This window comes from Monodon monoceros, unplaced genomic scaffold (genome assembly GCF_005190385.1).
Source record: "Monodon monoceros isolate NGI ecotype Baffin Bay Population unplaced genomic scaffold, NGI_Narwhal_1 Super_Scaffold_18, whole genome shotgun sequence".
Classification (NCBI taxonomy): domain Eukaryota; kingdom Metazoa; phylum Chordata; class Mammalia; order Artiodactyla; family Monodontidae; genus Monodon; species Monodon monoceros.
In genome coordinates, this window is record NW_021703774.1 from 106,847,748 (window position 1) to 106,869,910 (window position 22,163).

The 22,163-nt window shown below is 42.2% G+C and overlaps 1 protein-coding gene across 3 annotated transcripts in view; it reads left to right on the forward strand.

Annotated features, from left to right (window-relative positions):
• MCOLN2 (mucolipin 2) overlaps positions 1-22,163 on the forward strand; it is a 61,389-nt gene that overhangs the window by 32,459 nt on the left and 6,767 nt on the right. For all 3 annotated transcript variants that reach the window (XM_029229369.1, XM_029229367.1, XM_029229368.1), the window contains exons 6-11: positions 9-105; positions 1,816-1,915; positions 6,846-6,958; positions 8,145-8,294; positions 9,468-9,569; positions 9,675-9,797. In XM_029229369.1, coding sequence (XP_029085202.1) covers positions 9-105; positions 1,816-1,915; positions 6,846-6,958; positions 8,145-8,294; positions 9,468-9,569; positions 9,675-9,797 — 685 coding nt within the window. The remainder of the gene's footprint in view (positions 1-8; positions 106-1,815; positions 1,916-6,845; positions 6,959-8,144; positions 8,295-9,467; positions 9,570-9,674; positions 9,798-22,163) is intronic.

A 22,163-nucleotide genomic window follows, 5' to 3' on the forward strand; every position in this document is an offset into this window, starting at 1 on the left:
CCATTCAGCCTCTTGCAAGTTGAAATCTCCTTTCATCTCAAAGGCATTGACCTGCAGACGATTCATTCCCGAGAGCTACCAGACTGTTACATCTTTCAGAATACGGCAAGTGTCTATTTTACTAAGCCATTTTATCATTTTTCTCTACTCCTTTTGTAGGTGCAGGGTGCAAAGCACCTCCGCCTATAGATGTGTTTGATGCAGTTGTGTTTAAAACAGTTTTAATGCCACTTTATAGCATCGTTAGTCCAGAGGCCATGACTTCTAAAAATGATACAAGCCCATTCCAACTTTTTAAAACTAGATTTTGGGGTTGAGAAGACTTTTCAAAGTGGACTTTGACTTCCTACTCTCCGAATACATTTTTAAAAATAGCTTATGACCTGTGTTTTAAGTGCCTATAATGTTTTTCCCACCTTCGAAGGAAGGTCTTTGCAAATGTTGTAGCAAATGTTTTCAAACCTCAAGGCAGAAAGTGCCCCCTTGGTCTGAAGGCTAATCTGCAAAGGATCAATTGTTGCAGCTTTTATTTTGGGAGGGGCAGGCATGTGCCATGGACTTCCTTCCTCCCTCCCTTTCTTCCTTCCTTCCTTCCTTCCTCCCTCCCTCCCTCTCTCCCTCCCTCCCTCCCTCACTCCCTTCTCTCCCTCTCTTCCTTCTTTCATGTTTCTTGATGGGCAGAACTGAATGCTCAGCTGGACGTTATATGTAGCTGTTGTTTTAGCAATTCAGAAGCATGCTTCATTCAACAACAATCGCTGAATGCTCAATGAGTCCCTATGAGGCAGCAGGCAAGTTGCCATGCTCTAGAGGTACCATGGCCCTCAGGAAGCTTACAGCCTAGTGGAAGAGATAGAAAAACAAGTCAACAAAAAAATTAATTATAAATTGTGACATGTAGTAAGGAAGAATGTCTCCCCCAGAGAGTAGCATGATTAATCTCCCTGGGGTGACCCACACATTACAAAACGCATTATGAAATCCAAGGCAAGCCAAAGCTTGGAGAGCTGAACGTGTATGTGATCTATGATTAAACCCACAGGTGCCTGAACATCTTTGAGCACAAGCCACGTGCACATTACACATTCTCAGTGTAATCTAAGAATATCGTTATGACCAAACCAGAGATTCGAGAATTAAGCTATACAGACCTCATTTCTATACCTATGAGCTAGGACCAAACTTCACTAGCCCTGGCATTCAAGGCCTCATTTTCCCCCAGGAAAGCCCCTAAAATACGCTGCATCTTTCACTTATAAACTTTAAATGCTTGAAACATAATGTGGAAGATTGAGGGCATTTGGAAATCTTAAATTCAACCATAACCCTGGAGCAATCTTTGCCACTTCTGAAAGCACATGTAGCACTTCTGAAAACCTATATATAGCGTTTGAAGCAAATAGAAAAATAATTTCTAGCCTAGTGAAAATCTAGAGTTTCATACCCAAAGGACTAAATTAAGGCAAATGCTTGTAAATTCCATTCAGTGTAATAAATGAGGTCTTTGTGTTCTCTTGTCAAAAATTAGTGGTGAATTCTCATTTTTGTTCTTTGGACTGGTTGGCTGTTTTGCTTTAGAATTTCTCTGAATCCGAATGTGCTTTTAGTAGAATTTCATGTATTCCCCCTTTGGACCACATTTTTTCATTAATAATAGGAAGTTGTGAAGGAATCATGTGATGAGGACATTTTCATCAGTCTAACTCTCTTTGGATCGGCACGCTATCTGGATGCCATTGATATTTTAAGCAGAATTGATCTAACCAGTCATACTTTCTGCTGGGCCGTAACCTCTTCATCAATTTGTGTCTCCAGATTATCTTTGACAATAAAGCTCACAGTGGCAAAATCAAAATCTACTTTGACAGTGACGCTAACATCGAGGAATGTAAAGACTTGAACATCTCCGGATCTAGTAAGTATGTTATATGCTTGCCCATGGTGGATTATGGAAGATTTTTATCACTTCATTTTGGGACTTGGGATATATAAATGTTTTATTTGGATGATGATAAGAATAAAGGGCTCCAAAACACCATATTTTGAGCATTCGCTTCTGTTAAGCATACCCCGAAGCTTTGCATTTTTGTTCAATACAGCAAATGTTGATTACAGACCTTGTAGGAGAGGTCGTGTGGCCCAGCGGTTAAGAGCAGTTTCTGGAGCCAGACTACCTGGGTTCGAGTTTCGGTTCTGTTTCCTGTGCTTGTGATCTTGGACACATTGCTTAACCTCTCTGTGTCTCAGGGTCCTTCTCCGCAAAATGAAGGTAATAATAGTACTTACCTTCCAGCATGTTGAGTATTAAATGAGTATGTAAAGCAGAGCACCGAGAACAGCAGTTGGCACACAGTATTTGTAGGCGCTCTGGAAAAGAAAGAAAACGCCTTCGTGAGGGGCACTGGCATGCTTATAAAATCTCTAGCGTGTCCTGACTAGGAGTAAGTGGTGGAGGCACAGAAGATATGAGGATCAAGAAAGTGAAAGGTTCGTTTTGATGGGGACAGAGTGAGACATAGAGTCCAGCAGTGCTTCTTGGAGAAGGTATGATTTGATCTGAGCCTGTGACAGTGGAGTGGGATCAAGGCCTTCAGAGCCCAGAGAGCAGCCTGGACAAACCTGGGTCATTTACTCAGTCATTACTCAGGAAATACCTCCTGATCCACAGACTAAAATGGGCTACTCAGACCCCATTCTCACTGCGGGGGTTGGGATGATGTTAATGATGGATGATCAGTATTCTTTCATTTACAAGTTTTCTTTAACTGAACCTGCCTTTGACCAGATTATCAGAACAAAATAAAATGTAAAATACCTGGGGTTCCTAACTGTTTTATATTAGTTTTAAATTAGACTCAATTTGTGGCCTGTTGCTTTTCGGTTGCCTAATATGTCCTGATGATTTTGAAGTTTTGGCTTCTTTTTTTTTTTTTTTTTTTGGTACGCGGGCCTCTCACTGTTGTGGCTTCTCCCACTGCGGAGCACAGGCTCCGGATGCGCAGGCTCAGCGGCCATGGCTCACGGGCCCAGCCGCTCCGCGGCATGTGGGATCTTCCCGGACCGGGGCACGAATCTGTGTCCCCTGCATAGGCAGGCGGACTCTCAACCACTGCACCACCAGGGAAGACCCCTGAAGTTTTGTCTCTTTAGTCCCATTAGCTGACTCCAGCCTCTCATCAGAGTACACAGTTTTAGTTTCTGTTTAAAAGTGGGTATTCTTCCGCAGCAGACACACTCTCCCCAGCAGAAACGCGCAAGTCAGACACGTGTCTTCCAAGTCCGAGTGTAGGCTGCAGCCATTTTATGTGATAAAAGCTAACCCTTGTCAAATAGGAAATGTGGTTTGGTATAGTCATTTGACCAAATAAGTTAGTCAGTCAAACACGTTTGCCAAGACAAGGTTTCCTTCCTCTCCACGGGCGTCCTTATAATATTGGGGATCTGTCCTCGCTTTTGCTCAGAAGAGAGGCGCTCTGGCTCCCTCCTGTGGCCAGTGAGGAGAAACACAAAATCACAGCTAGAAGTACTGACATTTATAGATGCTTCTCCCAGGGCTGCGCCATCACTAGGAGAGCACAAATTTAAGATGATGTGACAAGTATTAAAAAGCTGAAGTTTGGAAACCAGCTTAGGAAGTGGATTTCTTTTTTCTTGTATAGGAAGCTGTCTGGTGGATTGATTGCCCTGGCTCTGGGGGGGAGTAGAACAAAGGCAAGGGTGACAGCTGGTGGGATCCTTGTGCTATTTGCAAAACATTCTGAGGTTCATTCACATCCATGTGCTTACCTTGAAGCTTCTCTCTCCTTCTTGTCATTACCTATGTTATCTCAAGCTGAAATATAAGGGAGTGCGCATTTTTACATACAAACTTGAAGTTGCGTTTTCTGACTTCTAATACCCATGCCCAGTGTGCCACTAATCTTCACATTAACTTGATTTTATAAATGTAGCCATTTGGGCATGGGAGCTGGAGGAGGTAGATACTGATGGACAGGACTGCCCACTGATGGGTGATGTAAACGTATGTCCCAGGGAAATGGGGTTTAGTAAGTGTGGGAAGCCCTGGTTAGGGTCACACAGGCGGCAGTGATGGTGTGTGTGTGACTTCTCAGGCCCCTGGAAGGACTGGGTGGGGTAGGATTTTCTTAACCACATTTCCAGAGGCATCTCTCTGGACTAGTGTTATACAAATCCAGGTTTAGGAACTGTTCCTGTGAGAATAACATAATTTCAGTAGAAGAAGAAAGCAATTATGATGTTTATAAGATACTTTTTGTAGCCACATCAAACTAGTCTTCTCAATAAATCAAATTGAAACAATACAATACTGATTTCTCTGTTAGGAGGGACGGTTTATCTTCCTAGTTCTGGGCCTCAGTTTTCCCATCTGTAAATAAGGCTCAATTCAAGTAATCTTAGAAATTTTGTTCTAGTTATAGGTCAGAAAGGAAGGTACTCGAGGCTGTTCTTGCATTTTTTTAAGATTGCGGTCCCATCTTCCCAAGAACTGCCCCTCTTCCCTCTGCCTCATTCCATGGCTCCTCCCCCCAAAAATGGTCTTGGGTTTTGGTCAGGTTGTTTTCTTACCTACCCATTAGATGGTATCTCCAGATAACTTAAACTTGTGAAGGATAAAATGGCCAAAGGTGGAGGTAAGTGCTCCGTACGAGGCACTGACAAGCGCTCAACAGGGATTGTTTGACCTGATTTCCTGACAGCGCGTGAAGCTGGTACAGCTATGCTCCCATTTGGTACCTGAGGCATCTGAAGCTTAGCAAGGCTAAATAACTCGCTCAGTGAATTACATTTACTTGCTGGCCATGCTCCTAACCCACTTAGCGTTAGGATGAGCTGCCCTCAGACACCCGTGCCATGGTCACTCACGCCGCTGTTTTTTCTAAATCCGTGGACACACTCCCATCTTTCTCTTAAATGCCTTCTCTGTGGAGGTGTCGCTGTGGAACACCCTGACTTTAGACTCTCCTGAAGGTTGCCTGTCCCCAGCGCTGCTTCCTTCTCCCCTGGCCTTTTGCCATCTGGTTCCTGAGTGCATCTCCTCTCCTAATTCCCAAACATTGCCACCCCCGCCTTCCCATCCTTCCTAGTGTGCATTCTGCTCTGTCATCTCTCTGAGTGGCTGTGTCCACACCCATGGTTTCAGCTGCCACCAAGTTGTCTGCTCTTGTCATGAATGTCCAGACTGAGCTCAGTTGACCCAAGACAGAAAGGAGTCATTCTTGGTCAGTCCTTCCTTACTCCCTAAGTCCCATTAAAGACCAGGTCGAGTCTCTCTTTTTCATCTTTCGCCACTTTGTGCCTCATCTTTGTGTGCCTTCTCTGCCTCTAACTTCGCTCAGACCTTCACGAGTTCTGACTTAGATTATTCAGTGGTCTTCCTGTGCTCTGCTGGGGTCTCTGCACTTACCTGTAAGTGTACTGAAGCATTATGGGGACACACATAAGCACAGGCACTGTCACGCTGAATAAAACACACCCGGTCCCTGCCTCCCAGAGCCAATCATGTCCGGGAGGAGATGGACATTGAATGATATGATAACCACTGAGTTTGCTGTTCTTGTGTGCATGGGGCTGCTCCAAGTGCTTTCATGTGTGAACTTATTTAACCCTCACGACAGCCCTATAATATAGGTATTCTTTTCATTCTACCCATTTTTTTGGATGAGGAAACTGAGGCAACTTCCCCAAGGCTCCACAGCTTCTGAGTGCAGGCTGGAGATTCAGACCCAGGTCTCAAGCTCCAGAGACCACGTCCTTTTTCATTTCACACTGTCTCTGTGCTGTCTTTGAAAACACAACTATAAGTTCAGTGACCATAAAGCAGAGGGGAGTAAATGGAGATGTAGGTGTGTACACTTATGGACAGGGCTACGATAGGGTATTGGGGGGAGGGCTGATGGGGATGGGAATTTAGAGAATTGTCCTGTTCTGTTCTGGGGAGGAAGATACTCAGTCTGAAACCCAAGGCTGAATAATCCCCATGTGTGATGGGGAGGGGTGCTGTTCCAGGCAGAGGGATCAGCATGTGCAAAGTCCCTGAGGCAAGAAAGAGAGAGAGGAGAGAGGGAGGGAGAGAGCTCCAGTGCCTGGTAGGAGCGGGGCAGGAGGAAGACAGTGGCCTCAGGGTGGGGAAGGTGGGGGCCGGGAGAAAGCAGCAGGCGGTAGTTGGATGAGACCACGGGGGGGTGAGCAGGGGCCGGGCAGGGAGAGCCGTGGTTGGGATTTGGGACAATACCGTGAAGTCTGAGAGAAGCGAAGGTTACAGTTTCATCTTCTTCCAGTACCTTCCCTGTGTTACTGTGTTCCCAGGCAAAAATCTGATTACTGCTCTCCTTACTTTCATTCTGAGAAGTGATTTTTCCCACATACAGAAAAAGCGTATTGAATTGGCACTCTTTGCTGAGAAAGTACAGAGTAAGGTTGAGAAGCAGAAATGGGGATTCTGAGTGGTGGGACTTTAAAACGTGTGTTCCCCCATTAATGGAGAACTCGATGTTTGTTTTTATGTGAAAGAACTCAGAGTATGTCAGTAGTTTTGCCTCTTTTGAATGGAGCCCAAATGGACCACCTTCTACCGAATTCCACTCTATAGTAAATATTTATGAATACACTTTAGTACATCTCTTAAGAATTTATATGTTTTTAAATGTATAACTCGACATCAGGGAATGATTACCTTGTTTGTGAACCTCTGAATGAGTGCAGTGTGATTTGTTTCTGATGCTGAAGCATTTATCCTTTGATCTTATTTTCCAGCTGCCATCTTGTTTGTAAATTATTCCCAAGTAAGGTGTGTTTGACATTTGAATTCTGTTTTCGTTTCTCAGTTCAGAAAAATACTCAGTATGTCCTGGTGTTTGATGCATTTGTCATTGTGATTTGCTTGGCATCTCTTATTCTGTGCACAAGATCCATTGTTCTGGGTCTAAGGTTACGAAAGGTAAGTGTGTGTCGGAATTTCCTCCCTCCCTTCCTGACCTCCCCCTGCAGTTTGTCCAAATAGTGGGGCCTTGACATTGGGTCATCCTGCCCTTTCTGGGGCCCTTGACTGAACTGGATTCCTTTGAGTGACTGTCCCACTACGAGGCATTATCAACCTGGGGTGTAGAGAGTGAGTCAAAGCTCCCGGCATGTCACGTGGAATCAGACAATTATACTGCTTAAACCTGAGCTAATAAGCACAGATACACAGTGGTGAATGGTCAAGCTTTTGAATGCTTCTAGAATAAATGAGACCCTTTTAAATTCAGGAGTGATCTTAAGAACAGAGTAATAACGTGTGGGTTTCATCTTTTGTCTTCAAATCAGAGTTCATTCTAACAGGGAGGCATGGTAAATGGGTTATAATGAAGCATAAAAGACTTTATTCTATTATTTAAACTAGTTTAAAACTTCTTCCCTGAGTTTCATTTTACCTTTTTACCCTTTAGGGCTCTTGTGAATATATACTCTAGCTCACCACAAATCTTATTCTGGTGTGTGGCATGTACGTAAATACAGACTGGGGTCAGTGGACATAGGAAGTCATCAGAACACCATATGTAGAGGAAAGCCCTATTTTTCCAGGGCTTGGCCTGTGACGATTTGTTTTGTAAATATCCACTTCTCTTAGCCACCCTCCCGCACCCCACAAGCCGCTTGACATTCTGAATCCAAAGCCAGGGTCTGGGTTCTGCCGATGCGAGGGTGGCACATTGGGAGCACACGCTCAGGGGCCGGACTGCCTACACTCAAGTCCTGGCTTGGCCGCCCCGTGTCTCAGTTGCCTCCTCTGGAAAGAAGTGTCCATGGTGCCTAGTTTGTAGGGTTGTCATCTGGTTGAATGCGTTGAAAATATGTAAAGTGTTTGGAATGTGCTCTGTGTTAGCTATTTCAACAAGAGGCTGTTGGAGTGAGAGCACAGCATTGATTGTTTGAGTCACTTAGTTAACTGGAATGCTCACCCCTAGCTGGGGTGGATGGTAGAGGAAGGTGTAGGCTGTAATCTCCACCCTCCAAGTGAGGATCCATCATGTTGGAAAAGGCAATGCCGTGTCTTTGGACAGGCGAGAGCACTGTTTTGCGCTTTTCTCCTTCCAGAGGGCAGTGTGGTTTGTAAGAAATGCTTTTTAAAATGTTTGCCGCAGAGATTCTTAAATTTCTTCCTGGAGAAGTACAAGCGATGTGTGTGTAATGCCGACCAATGGGAGTTCATCAACAGATGGTATATCCTGGTGATTATCAGCGACCTAATGTCAATAATTGGATCCATATTAAAAATGGAAATTAAAGCCAAGGTAAGCGGCAACCCATTGTAAATCTTCCTTCTGTTCTTCTGGATGGTCTCAAATACTGTAAGATATGCAGTGCCTCCTCTGACTTGGTTTCTCATGAAGGGAAAATGAAGAAGTGGATGTTCTGTGGAAGGTGATACTCCTACGAATAGCCTCTAGGAAACTTGACAGCATCTTCAGAATAGGAACTGAAGTTTGAGAAGACTGGTTGTTTGGGCGGGCTTTGTTTTTGTTTAAGTTGCAAAAGCAGCAGCTGGCCCCTGAACCAATCACGTCAAGAGCCGAGGTGCCCATCCATGAGTGATGGGGGCTCTGATGGGTGGCGCAAGGGCAGGAATATTTGAGTGCCTCTAGGCGCCTGGCTCTTTGGGTAACTTAGTCGATGTAGTCTCCTGAGTCTTGACTTCTCTCCTCCGTGCTCTGCCGTCAGCTAGCAAATCTTACCAGCTTTCCCTCCTGACCTCGAGGTACCTCCGTCTTGTCCACCCTGACTGCTTCGGCTTCCTTCAGGCCGTCTTCCTCTCTGACCCCGATCGCAGCAGATGCCTCATTGCCTTCCCCTCCCGCCCTCGCTCTCCCTGACCCTTCAGTGCCGCCCCTCTGGCCCGTCTTGCGGGCTCTCAGCACTGGGCCCTGTTCAGCCTCCCTCCGTTTGCTTGCAAGACTCCCCTAGCCTGTCCTCCAGGCCCACCCAGCACTGCTCTGGGGTCACGCCCTCGGGAAGCCCTCCATGACAAGCCCGGCATTGTGTCTCTCACTGCACACAGCGTATTGTATTAGAATTACGCTTGTGTGTGCGTCTCCTCAGTTAGAGTCCTTGAGAGCAGGAACTGTTGGCAAATCACGCTGGAGCGTTCTTTCAAAAGTAGCTGAAAGGTATTGTTTGATATTTAACAAACACCATTAGTTTATGTGCTTTAGTGCCTAGGTCAGTGGTAGATGCAATTTCTATTTCAGGATATTATTTGACCAAGAATTCAGTTCAACCAATCTTAATACTAAAAGGAAATGAGGAACACATTTGGAATTTGTGCTCTCTATTATTTCCTTCTTCAATGTAAAAACTCTCAGAATCACTGTAGAGAGGCAGGCGGTCCATTCTTGTCAGTTTAAAGTGAGATTCATAAGCTGAGTGGAGTAGAATATTTTACTCATGCCTGTTTTTTCATTCCCTAGAACCTCACAAATTACGATCTGTGCAGCATTTTGCTTGGAACATCTACGCTCTTTGTCTGGGTTGGTGTCATCAGATACTTGGGTTACTTCCAAGCATATAATGTAAGGATGTGGCTGTTGGGTAGCACCACTGGGGTTGAGGTCCATTTCTTTGGGCTCTAGTAGCTACTTTTTAATTCGCCCCCCCATTGTGCTGATTTTTTTCAGGTGCTCATTTTAACAATGCAAGCCTCACTGCCAAAAGTTCTTCGCTTCTGCGCGTGTGCCGGTATGATCTATCTGGGTTACACCTTCTGCGGCTGGATTGTCTTAGGACCATATCATGACAAGGTGTGTAGCCTCATTCTTCCTTCTACACGTGAGGCACTTGAGACCCTTAAATGTGGGTTTCCAGCACTGACCTTCATCCCACTTTTCTCCAGCACATAACCTGGACATCAGTAAGCATGTATCTTTGCATCGGTTTTCTTTTTCTTTCCCTTTTCCGGATATTGAAGTGGCTTCGGGATATTGAAACAAGAACTGCAGGGAACCAGAAAGCACGTTTCATGGTTGTCTGGGTCTGGCTTAAGGGATCACATATGAACCCAGCCAGTCACCAAGTAAGAAGTGTTTGGACGTGAGATCACTGTAATAAAAATGAAAATTAAATGAGGAAAAGTATTACAAAATCCTTCTAATTCAAAGTATTAAGGTTTTCATCCAAATTAACTGAGGAGACTGGAGGAGGATAAAGACTGGCCAGAATGATCATGTTAGGTTTATGATTAAAATGATAACACATCTTGCCTTTGCAGGTGGTTTTGATTTCAGTGTCCTCTTAGTGCCTTATTAAAGGTCAGTATCTGAATTCTAAACTATTGCTGGACTTCAGACAGTATCATAAGCTCAAGGACATCAAAGTTATGTTCAGCTGTTCTTGTTTTAAAATGATAAATTTGATTCAAAGATATAGCAGGAAATGAAATGAGGTAGGCCTTGTTTTCAAACCAAAAAAAGTAAAAGCAATGACTGCATCTCACAGTTTTTCTTCCATGGGCCTCTGGCAGTCAGAACAACAAAAATAAAACTAATAGCAGCTAACACTTGATGCTATACTAAGCATTTCTCTCTTCTCTCTCATTTAATCTCGTCAATAGCCTAGAGTACTGTTATCTTGGCTTAGGTGCTCTACCAGGAGAGAAGTAAAAATATAATGATGCTGGTATAACAGCTCGGCCTTAAGTTTTGACCTTGATCGTTGCATTAAACAAAACACGGTCGAATCTAGTTTACAAACTCTTCACAAAAATCGAGCAGTCCACAAAACTCAAACGTTCGGTATTGTCCTACTAAAATAAATCTTAGTAACTTGGCATCCACCCAGGCTTGCTCCTCTTTAAGTGTTTCATTTAATACGTCCAAAGAGAATTACCGTTTTCCTACCTGGGAAACTGTATAATCAACAAAGGGCCCATCTCTGGGTTAATAGTAAATCTTGGTAATCTTATTGCTTTCCAGTTCCATCCCACTGCTTTAAAGGTGACTCATGAGTAAAAATTGTTCTTCGATGTTATCTCTCTGATCCGGAGAACTGTCTTAGTGCCCAGGAAAATTTACAATTTTCTTCCTCGCTTGTTTTATGGTCTGGATGCTTTGCCACATTTTTGCCACTAGAGGGCAGTGTTGCGCCACGCGGCATAAATACTGAGCCTCCGAGGCCAGTGAATCAAGTGGTCCTATCTCTGCTGCCCTCCGCCTTCCCTACGCCATCATTATTTTGGAGGGTGCTCAGAAAATGTTGCTTGAATTTCACTAAACTAGCTACCATTCTGAAGTGCTGTGTGCTAGATAGGTATGGTGCCCATGTTCTTTACCTCCCTTGCTAGGTTAACCCTTCCAGTAGCCCTGTGGGGAAATACCCTTTGACAGAAAATAGCGATCTTAATATGTTAATTTTCCTGAGGTTGTATAGTTAGTGAATGGCAGAGATAGGACGCACACCCACGTCTGCCTGACCCTAATACACATGCTTTGAGCAATACCCTGTAGGGCTTTTCTTCTTTTCTTGGTATTAGCTAAAACAGACCATTACAAGAGAGCATTAAGTCTGACTCAAGGGTAGATCAGCCGTGAGAGGAAGGCCAAGTAAACAGTCTTATTTCTTTGCATCAAGGTTACCTTGTGAACAATGATGTTGTTTGCTTTGTGAGTCTGACTGCATTTTCATATGTTCAATTCTGTCTGAGCCATGTCTATCCTTGTAAATTTTCTAGTAGTCACGTTAAAAAAATTTTTTAAAGAAACAAATGAAATTGATTTTCATTATATATTTTATTTAACCCAATATAATTAAAATATTACTTCAGCCTGTATGCAATATAAAACATTGAGATATTTTACATTCCTTGTTTTAGGTACTTAGTCTTTGAGATGTGGTGTGTATTTTATCCCGACAGCATATCTCACTTTGGACTGGCTGCAAATCAGATGCTCCATAGGCACCTGTAGTTGGTGGCTGCCATATTGGACGTTTCACCTCTTGACTTGTGTCTCTTACTTAATGCCAGCCTTTCACTTCTCCCCCCGAGGAGTAGAGAGATAAGAACTGTATCTCTGGGGTTGTCTAGCAGGTCTGTTTATGGCTTCTGTCTCCCAGCTCTAGCCAGGCTGATATATTGCGGAAATGCAGAGTTGAGTTAATTCAGTGAATGCACTCGTCAGTAGGATGAGAAAACCTTCAGTCTGGATCTGGACTTATGTGCTTTTCTTCTCTGTGTTACTTCTTCTTTGAGTCTGAAGTTAGAAATGTTTACTGCCCCTGCACGTCCCTCTCCAAATTAACCCAACTTGTCGGAATTTTCAGGTTCTGCCAGTCAGTCAGTATCTGTTGAATCAGAAGACCTTCAGGATCGCCTGGAGCCTTGAAAAACAGCACCATAGTGAGCATTTTCTAGAATTTCTAGAACCACAGCTAGCTTGGGTGTGGAAGCTAACTCTTTCTTTAAAAAAACAAACAAAAAACTCTAAAGAGGAGGTATCGGGAAAACTAGAATTTCACCCTCTGCTGTTTGTATGGCAGCAGGAATCTCACATTTCAGCTTCGAATTTTCCGGTTAGACATCGGATTTCAATGGTTCAACTGAAAGAGTATAAAAATACAAGAAGTGTCCCACCAATGTTGACTCCAGCACTAATGGGTGTTGGCACAGCGCCCTTTCAAAATGTCTGGGCACGGCGGGCTGGAGACTGCTGATGTTTAATAATTCAAGATGAGGAAAGGAGGAACATTACTCTCATGTGGCTTTGACGTTTCCCCGAGGACTTTCCAAGGAATAAATCATTGTCTTGCGTTCATTGTCCCCATTTTACAGATGAGAAGGCAAAGCACTGAAAAATCGTTGGACTTGGCTGATGCCCTTGGTAAAAGTTCAGCAGCACCCGTGTTACGTTTGTGCTTTCAAGGCCTCTGCTTTTAGCCAAGCACCTCTCTTATTCAAAACAACTATTAGCTGGTTAAAACGTTTTATCTGAAGGCTGCATGAGGTTCTTAGCACCAGCTCTTGAAGCAAATTTTTATGTCATTCTCTGACATAAGCCATTGGCAGGTTATGTTTTCATTCAAATGAAAGTTCTTTTTGGCTCAACTGCAAAATTATCATTTGTGGAACAAATGCTTGGGTTCTCACTGTGTTCCTCTGGAACCTGGGAGGACCCTTTATGGAGATATTCATTTAATATTTATTAAATGTCTACTGTGCACCAAATTCTGTCGGGTTCTTCTAGCCCAGGTTTTTGGAGGGCAGGGACCATGGATTATTGCTCTTTGTATTGCCCGTGTTGAGTGTGGTGCATAGAGCATGGTAAGGACTCAGCAAGTTTGCTGAATGAACCAGAAACAGAGACACAACAGTATCTGCTTTCTAAGGACTTACAAGCTTGTAAGAACCAAACAACAATTTCCTATGAATGCAGTCCTTCTAGACCAGAAGCGCATTAGGACCTTATTTCTCCTTACCTTGGGTATTTTTTTTTTAGTCTCTAATTTTTGTTATTGAAGTATAGTTGATTACAGTGTTTCAAGTGTACAGCAAAGTGATTCAGTTACACACACACACACACACACACGTATTCTTTTTCAGATTCTTTTCCATTATACATTATTATAAGATATTGAATATAGTTCTCTGTGCTATACAGTAGGTCCTTATTGTTTATCTGGTTTATATATAGTAGCATGCATCTGTTAATTCCAAATTTCTAATTTCTCCCCCCCCCCCGCCAGCCTTTCCCCTTTGGTAACCATAAGTTTGTTTTCTGTGTCTGTGAATCTATTTCTGTTTTGTAAATGAGTTCATTTGTATCACATTTTAGATTCCACATATAAGCGATAATCATATAGTATTTGTCTTTCTCTGTCTGACTTACTTCACTTAGTACAATGATCTCTAGGTCCATCCATGTTGCTGCAAGTGGCATTATTTCATTCTTTTTTATGGCTGAGTAATATTTCATTGTATATATATATACACCACATCTTCTTTATCCATTCATCTGTTGATGGCACTTAGGTTGCTTCCATGTCCTGGCTATTGTAAATAGAGCTGCTATGAACATTGGAGTGCACGTGTCTTTTCAAATTAGAGTTTTCTCGGGATATATGCCCATTAGTGGGATTGCTGGATCATATGGTAACTCTATTTTTAGTTTTTTAAGGAATCTCCATACAGTTCTCCACCTTGGGTATTTTAAAAGCTGATTTCTATTATGGATTTTGGCCACTGGAACTGGCTCACAGCCACTTCTTGTGGGACGAAATGATAAGAGTATGTTCCAATTACTTACCTTATTGGGTCTCTGTTTAACTTTTTGGTGGGTTAGAATAAATCTCACATGCCCAGAGAAGAGGGAGGTGAATAACGTTAATGCTGAGATGGATTTTGTATCTAGACTGATTCTAAGTAACTACACAGGGAACTAAGGGATGAATTTGCTTTGTGCCCACCAACTTGCAATTCTGGAACCCGAAACACAGACTTGTAGGGGTTCTTGACACTACAGAAAGGAATTGGCCAGATTCCAAAAGAAACTCTGAGAAATATGAATTATTAATGGTGCTGTCAGAGTTGTAATTGACGTCCATAGAAACCAACTTGAGTTTCATTGTCTTAAAGCTAGTGGTGGGGATGGAAACTATTTAGTCTGGGAACTGGCTGTCTTACTGGTAAATTATCTGCATATTAATAAGTGATTTGCTCAGATGGATGTTCCCTCCAGAGCTCTGTAGAGAGCGACTTTAGTACTGCTGTTCAGAGTTGCTGTTGATGCAAGACCATGGGCATGATTCTTGTTTGGGGTACATTTATGTACTCTCCCTTGGTTACAGACTTTACCCCATGCATCCAGCCATGGGGTAGGGAGGGTAGGACCTGGTGTTTGCTTGTTGGTTGGGGTACAGAGAAGCGTGTAGAGAACAATCAGAAGACCAACCAGTAGTTTCCTCTGTGGTTCTTACGGACACAGAGAGCAGACTAGAGCTGCCAGGGCAGTCTGTCTTGATGCAGACTTTGAAATGGCCCTTCAACGTTGGCTTCATCGGACACAGACAACAACGAACATACCAGATGAAGAGAATAAATCCCATGATTTAAAGACAGAGAAGATGGCTGGGTGTTGTGAGAGAAGGGGGCACACACAGGATGTTAATATTGCCATGAAGGGATGGAATGAGGCCACACAAAGGAGGAACCTTACTCCAAACTTCTTGGTTTGGATTTCTGCTTTGCCTCCGCACTTTGAATATTGTTAAGCAAGAGACATGACCTTGAAGGCTATATTCTCTGAAGTTTAGATTTTACTGCAGCTTGGACTGGAAGCTGAAGAGCCTGAAGTAAAGAAGGCTTCCTTGGAGGTTTCTGTAATAAGTATGTAAGTGTTGACATCAGAGTGGAGTAGAAAGAGTGGGTCAGAGAAACATCATAGGAACGGACAGACCTTATTAGATTGTAGAGCAGGGAAGATAAATGGATTCAACGTACAGTATTTTGTTTTATAAATTCATTTATTTATTTACTTTTGGCTGTGTTGGATCTTCATTGCTGCGTGCAGGCTTTCTCTAGTTGCGGCGAGCGAGGGCTACTCTTTTTTTTAACATCTTTATTGGAGTATAATTGCTTTACAATGGTGTGTTAGTTTCTGCTTTATAACAAAGTGAATCAGCTATACATATACATATATCCCCATATCTGCTCCCTCTTGTGTCTCCTTTCCACTCTCACCATCCCACCCCTCTAGGTGGTCACAAAGCACTGAGCTGATCTCCCTGTGCTATGCGGCTGCTTCCCACTAGCTATCTGTTTTACATTTGGTAGTGTGTATAAGTCCATGCCAGCGGTGGCTACTCTTCATTGCAGTGCACAGGCTTCTCATTGCGGTGGCTTCTCTTGTTGCAGAGCACGGTCTCTAGGCACACGGGCTTCAGTAGTTGTGGCTCATGGGCTCTAGAGCGCAGGCTCAGTAGTTGTGGCACACGGGCTTGGTTGTTCCACGGCATTTGGGATCTTCTCGGACTAAGGCTTGAACCCGTGTCCCCTGCATTAGCAGGCGGATTCTTAACCACTGTGCCACCAGGGAAGTCCCTTTTTTTTTTTTTTTTTTTTTATGGAGTAGAAAGAGTGGGTCAGAGAAGCATCATAGGAATAGACAGAGCTTATTGGATTGTAGAGCAGCGAAGATAAATGGATTCAACACACAGTTTTGTGTTTTTTAAATTGAAATATAGTTGATTTGCAATATTGTGTTAATCTCTGCTGTACAGCAAAGTGATTCAGTTATACATATATATACATTCTTTTTTCAATATTCTTTTCCACTATGGTTTATCACAGCATAATGAATATAGTTCTCTGTGCTATATAGCAGGACCTTTTTGTTTATCCATTCTCTATATAGTAGCTTACATCTGCTAACCCAAACCCCCTACTCCATCCCTCCGCCTTGGCAATCACAAGTCTTTTCTCTATGTCCATGAGTCTGCTTTGTAGATAGGTTCCTTTGTGTCATATTCTAGATTCCACATATAAGCGACACACAGTTTTAAGCACTTGATTATTTTGGAGTAATTTTTCTTTGGTAGGAGACTGGAATCACTGACAGAAATAGGGAAATTTGGAAGGACAGCACGTTTTCTGGGTTCAGGTGGTAGGAGGTTTTATTGTGTTGCATGTGAACTAGTAGCACGACTGCCAACTGGAAATGTCCCAGAGACATTCATGAGGGACTTGGCTGCCCCCAAAGCCACACTTACTGACCTGATGGATGTATAGCCCCCCACCACTAAGGACAGAATTTGTTCATAACTCTACAGTAACTTGTTGCATCTGCGTTTCTGAAAACTATATTGCCTTTTGCCTATTAAGTCATTATCATTCTTTACATAAAAGTTTTTCGCATTCATCTAATATTTAACCCTCTGACCCCAGAGATGTTCATTCATTAAGCACCTGCTGTTTGCTTTTAGTCGATGTGGCAGTCATTTGTCAACCACGTAAGCCAGATGGGGGCTGAGGGATTCCGGGGACATTCCACACCGGCCCCTGCTCAGCTCTGCCCCTCAGGGCTGTCACGTGTTCAGTCAGCCTCCAGCTAACTACCTCATGTCACCGCTTCTACCTGGCCCCTCAAACTCGCCTCGTCTAGAACTGAGTCCAGCAGAGATCCCTCCCCCGCCCCCTCCTGGACTTACTTTCTCTCCAGTTTCCTCCTCAGTTTCCTGTGGATTCCTTGCAGTCCTGGGCCCCTGCACTCACCCTCACTGGCGTCCAGGCCCTGGGCTGTTCTCATTCTAGATCTTCACAAGCCGTGGTTACCATTTGGAAACCCAGATTAGATACTGTCTCTTGTCTTTTTGTTGTTGTTGTTCTGGAATTTATTTTTATTTTTTATTTTTTTAACATCTTTATTACCGTATAAGTGCTTTACAATGGTGTGTTAGTTTCTGCTTTATAACAAAGTGAATCGGTTATACATATACATATGTTCCCATATCTCTTCCCTCTTGCGTCTCCCTCCCTCCCCCCCTCCCTATCCCACCCCTCTAGGTGGTCACAAAGCACCGAGCTGATCTCCCTGTGCTATGCGGCTGCTTCCCACTAGCTATCTATTTTACGTTTGGTAGCGTATATATGTCCATGCCACTCTCTCACATTGTCCCATCTTACCCTTCCGCCTCCCCGTACCCTCAAGTCCATTCTCTAGTAGGTCTGTGTCTTTATTCCCATCTTGCCCCTAGGTTCTTCATGACATTTTTGTTTTTGTTTTAGATTCCATATATATGTGTTAGCATACGGTATTAGGTTTTCTCTTTCTGACTTACTTCACTCTGTATGACAGACTCTAGGTCCATCCACCTCACTACAAATAACTCAGTTTCGTTCCTTTTTATGGCTGAGTAATATTCCATTGTATATATGTGCCACATCTTCTTTATCCATTCATCTGTTGATGGACACTTAGGTTGCTTCCATGTCCTGGCTATTGTAAATAGAGCTGCAATGAACATTTTCGTACATGACTCTTTTTGAATTATGGTTTTCTCAGGGTATATGCCCAGTAGTGGGATTGCTGGGTCGTATGGTAGTTCTATTTGTAGTCTTTTAAGGAACCTCCATACCGTTCTCCATAGTGGCTGTATCAATTTACATTCCCACCAACAGTGCAAGAGTGTTCCCTTTTCTCCACACCCTCTCCAGCATTTATTGTTTGTAGATTATTTGATGATGGCCATTCTGAACGGTGTGAGATGGTATCTCAGTGTAGTTTTGATTTGCATTTCTCTAAAGATTCATGATGTTGAGAATTCTTTCATGTGTCTGTTGGTGATCTGTATATCTTCTTATGAGAAATGTCTATTTAGGTCTTCTGCCCATTATTGGATTCGGTTGTTTGCTTTTTCAATGTTGAGCTGCATGAGCTGCTTGTAATTTTTGGAGGTTAATCCTTTGTCAGTTGCTTCATTGCAAATATTTTCTCACATTCTGTGGGCTGTCTTTTCGTCTTATTTATGGTTTCCTTTGCTGTGCAAAAACTTTTCAGTTTCATTAGGTCCCATTTGTTTATTTTTGTTTTTATTTCCATTTCTCTAGGAGGTGGGTCAAAGAGGATCTTGCTGTGATTTATGTCATAGAGTGTTCTGCCTATGTTTTCCTCTAAGAGTTTGATAGTTTCTGGCCTTACATTTAGGTCTTTAATCCATTTTGAGCTTATTTTTGTGTATGGTGTTAGGGAGTGATCTAATCTCATACTTTTACATGTACCTGTCCAGTTTTCCCAGCACCACTTATTGAAGAGGCTGTCCTTTCTCCACCATACATTCCTGCCTCCTTTATCAAAGATAAGGTGACCATATGTGTGTGGGTTTATCTCTGGGCTTTCTATGCTCTTCCATTGATCTATCTTTCTGTTTTTGTGCCAGTACCATACTGTCTTGATTACTGTAGCTTTGTAGTATAGTCTGAAGTCAGGGAGCCTGATTCCTCCAGCTCCGTTTTTCTTTCTCAAGATTGCTTTGGTTATTCGGGGTCTTTTGTGTTTCCATACAAATTGTGAACTTTTTTGTTCTAGTTATGTGAAAAACACCAGTGGTAGTTTGATAGGGATTGCATTGAATCTGTAGATTGCTTTGGGTAGTAGAGTCATTTTCACAATGTTGATTCTTCCCATCCAAGAACATGGTATATCTCTCCATCTATTTGTATCATCTTTGATATCTTTCATCAGTGTCTTATAATTTTCTGCATACAGGTCTTTTCTCTCCTTAGGTAGGTTTATTCCTAGATATTTTATCCTTTTTGTTGCAGTGGTAAATGGGAGTGTTTTCTTGATTTCACTTTCAGATTTTTCATCATTAGTATATAGGAATGCCAGAGATTTCTGTGCATTAATTTTGTATCCTGCTACTTTACCAAATTCATTGATTAGCTCTAGTAGTTTTCTGGTAACATCTTTAGGATTCTCTATGTATAGTATCATGTCATCTGCAAACAGTGACAGCTTTACTTCTTCTTTTCCAATTTGGATTCCTTTTATATCCTTTTCTTCTCTGATTGCTGTAGCTAAAACTTCCAAAACTATGTTAAATAAGAGTGGTGAGAGTGGGCAACCTTGTATTGTTCCTGATCTTAGTGGAAATGCTTTCAGTTTTTCACCATTGAGGATGATGTTGGCTGTGGGCTTGTCATATATGGCCTTTATTATGTTGAGGAAAGTTCCCTCTATGCCTACTTTCTGCAGGGTTTTTATCATAAATGGGTGTTGAATTTTGTCAAAAGCTTTCTCTGCATCTATTGAGATGATCATATGGTTTTTCTCCTTCAATTTGTTAATATGGTTTATCACATTGATAGATTTGCGTATATTGAAGAATCCTTGCATTCCTGGAATAAACCCCACTTGATCATGGTGTATGATCCTTTTAATGTGCTGTTGGATTCTGTGTGCTAGTATTTTGTTGAGGATTTTTGCATCTATGTTCATCAGTGATATTGGCCTGTAGTTTTCTTTCTTTGTGACATCCTTGTCTGGTTTTGGTATCAAGGTGATGGTGGCCTCATAGAAGGAATTTGGGAGTGTTCCTCCCTCTGCTGTATTTTGGAAGAGTTTGAGAAGGATAGGTGTTATCTCTTCTCTAAATGTTTGATAGAATTCACCTGTGAAGCCATCTGGTCCTGGGCTTTTGTTTGTTGGAAGATTTTTAATCACAGTTTCACTTTCAGTTTTTGTGTTTGGTCTGTTCATATTTTCTATTTCTTCCTGGTTCAGTCTTGGAAGGTTGTGCATTTCTAAAAATGTGTCCATTTCTTTCAGGTTGTCCATTTTATTGGCACACAGTTGCTTGTAGTGATCTCTGATGATCCTTTGTATTTCTGCTGTGTCAGTTGTTACTTCTCCTTTTTCATTTCTAATTCTATTGATTTGAGTCTTCTCCCTTTTTATCTTGATGAGTCTGGCTAATGGTTTAACAATTTTGTTTATCCTCTCAAAGAACCAGCTTTTAGTTTTATTGATCTTTGCTATCGTTTCCTTCATTTCTTTTTCATTTATTTCTGATCTGATCTTTATGATTTCTTTCCTTCCGCTAACTTTGGGGCATTTTTGTTCTTCTTTCTCTAATTGCTTGAGGTGTAAGGTTAGGTTGTTTATTTGTGATGTTTCTTGTTTCTTAAGGTGGGATTGTATCGCTATAAATTTCCCTCTGAAAACTGCTTTTGCTGCATCCCATAGGTTTTGGGTCGTCGTGTTTTCATTGTCATATGTTTCTAGGTATTTTTTGATTTCCTCTTTGATTTCTTCAGTGAGCTCTTGGTTATTATGTAGTGTGTTGTTTGGCCTCCATGTGTTTTTGTTTTTTACAGATCTTTTCCTGTAATTGATATCTAGTCTCGTAGTGTTGTAGTCAGAAAAGATACTTGATACGATTTCAATTTTCTTAAATTTACCAAGGCTTGATTTGTGACCCAAGGTATGATCTATCCTGGAGAATGTTCCATGAGCACCTGAGAAGAATGTGTATTCTGTTGTTTTTGATGGAATGTCCTATAAATATCAATTAAGTCCATCCTGTTTAATGTATCATTTAAAGCTTGTGTTTCCTTATTATTTTCATCTTGGATGATCTGTCCATTGGTGAAAGTGGGGTGTTAAAGTCCCCTACTATGATTGTGTTACTGTTGATTTCCCCTTTTATGGCTGTTAGTATTTGCCTTATGTATTGAGTTGCTTCTATGTTGGGTGCCTAAATATTTACCATTGTTATATCTTCTTGTTGGATTGATCCCTTGATCACTATGTAGTGTCCTTCTTTGTCTCTTGTAATAGTCTTTGTTTTAAAGTCTATTTTGTCTGATATGAGAATTGCTACTCCAGCCTTCTTTTCATTTCCATTTGCATGGAATATCTTTTTCCATCCCCTCACTTTCAGTCTATATGTGTCCCTAGGTCTGAAGTGGGTCTCTGGTAGACAGCATATATATGCGTCTTGTTTTTGTATCCATTCATCCAATCTATGTCTTTTGGTTGGAGCATTTAATCCATTTACATTTAAGGTAATTATTGATATATATGTTCCTATTCCCATTTTCTTAATTGTTTGGGGTTTGTTATTGTAGGTCTTTTCCTTCTCTTGTTTTTCCTGCCTAGAGAAGTTCCTTTAGCATTTGTTGTAAAGCTGGTTTGATGGTTCTGAGTTCTCTTAACTTTTGCTTGTCTGTAAAGGTTTTAATTTCTCCATCAGATATGAATGAGATCCTTGCTGGGTAGAGTAATCTTGGTTGTAGGTTTTTCTCCTTCATCACTTTAAATATGTCCTGTGACTCCCTTCTGGCTTGCAGAGTTTCTGCTGAAAGATCAGCTGTTAACTTTATGGGGATTCCCTTATGAGTTATTTGTTGTTTTTCCCTTGCTGCTTTTCTTTTTTTTTTGCGGTACACGGGCGTCTCACTGTTGTGGCCTCTCCCGTTGCAGAGAACAGGCTCCGGACGCACAGGCTCAGCGGCCGTGGCCCACAGGCCCAGCCACTCCACGGCCTGCAGGATCTTCCCCGACCGGGGCATGAACCCGTGTCCCCTGCATCGGCAGGCAGACTCTCAACCACTGTGTTACCAGGGAAGCCCTCCCTTGCTGCTTTTAATATTTGTTCTTTGTATTTAATTTTTGATAGTT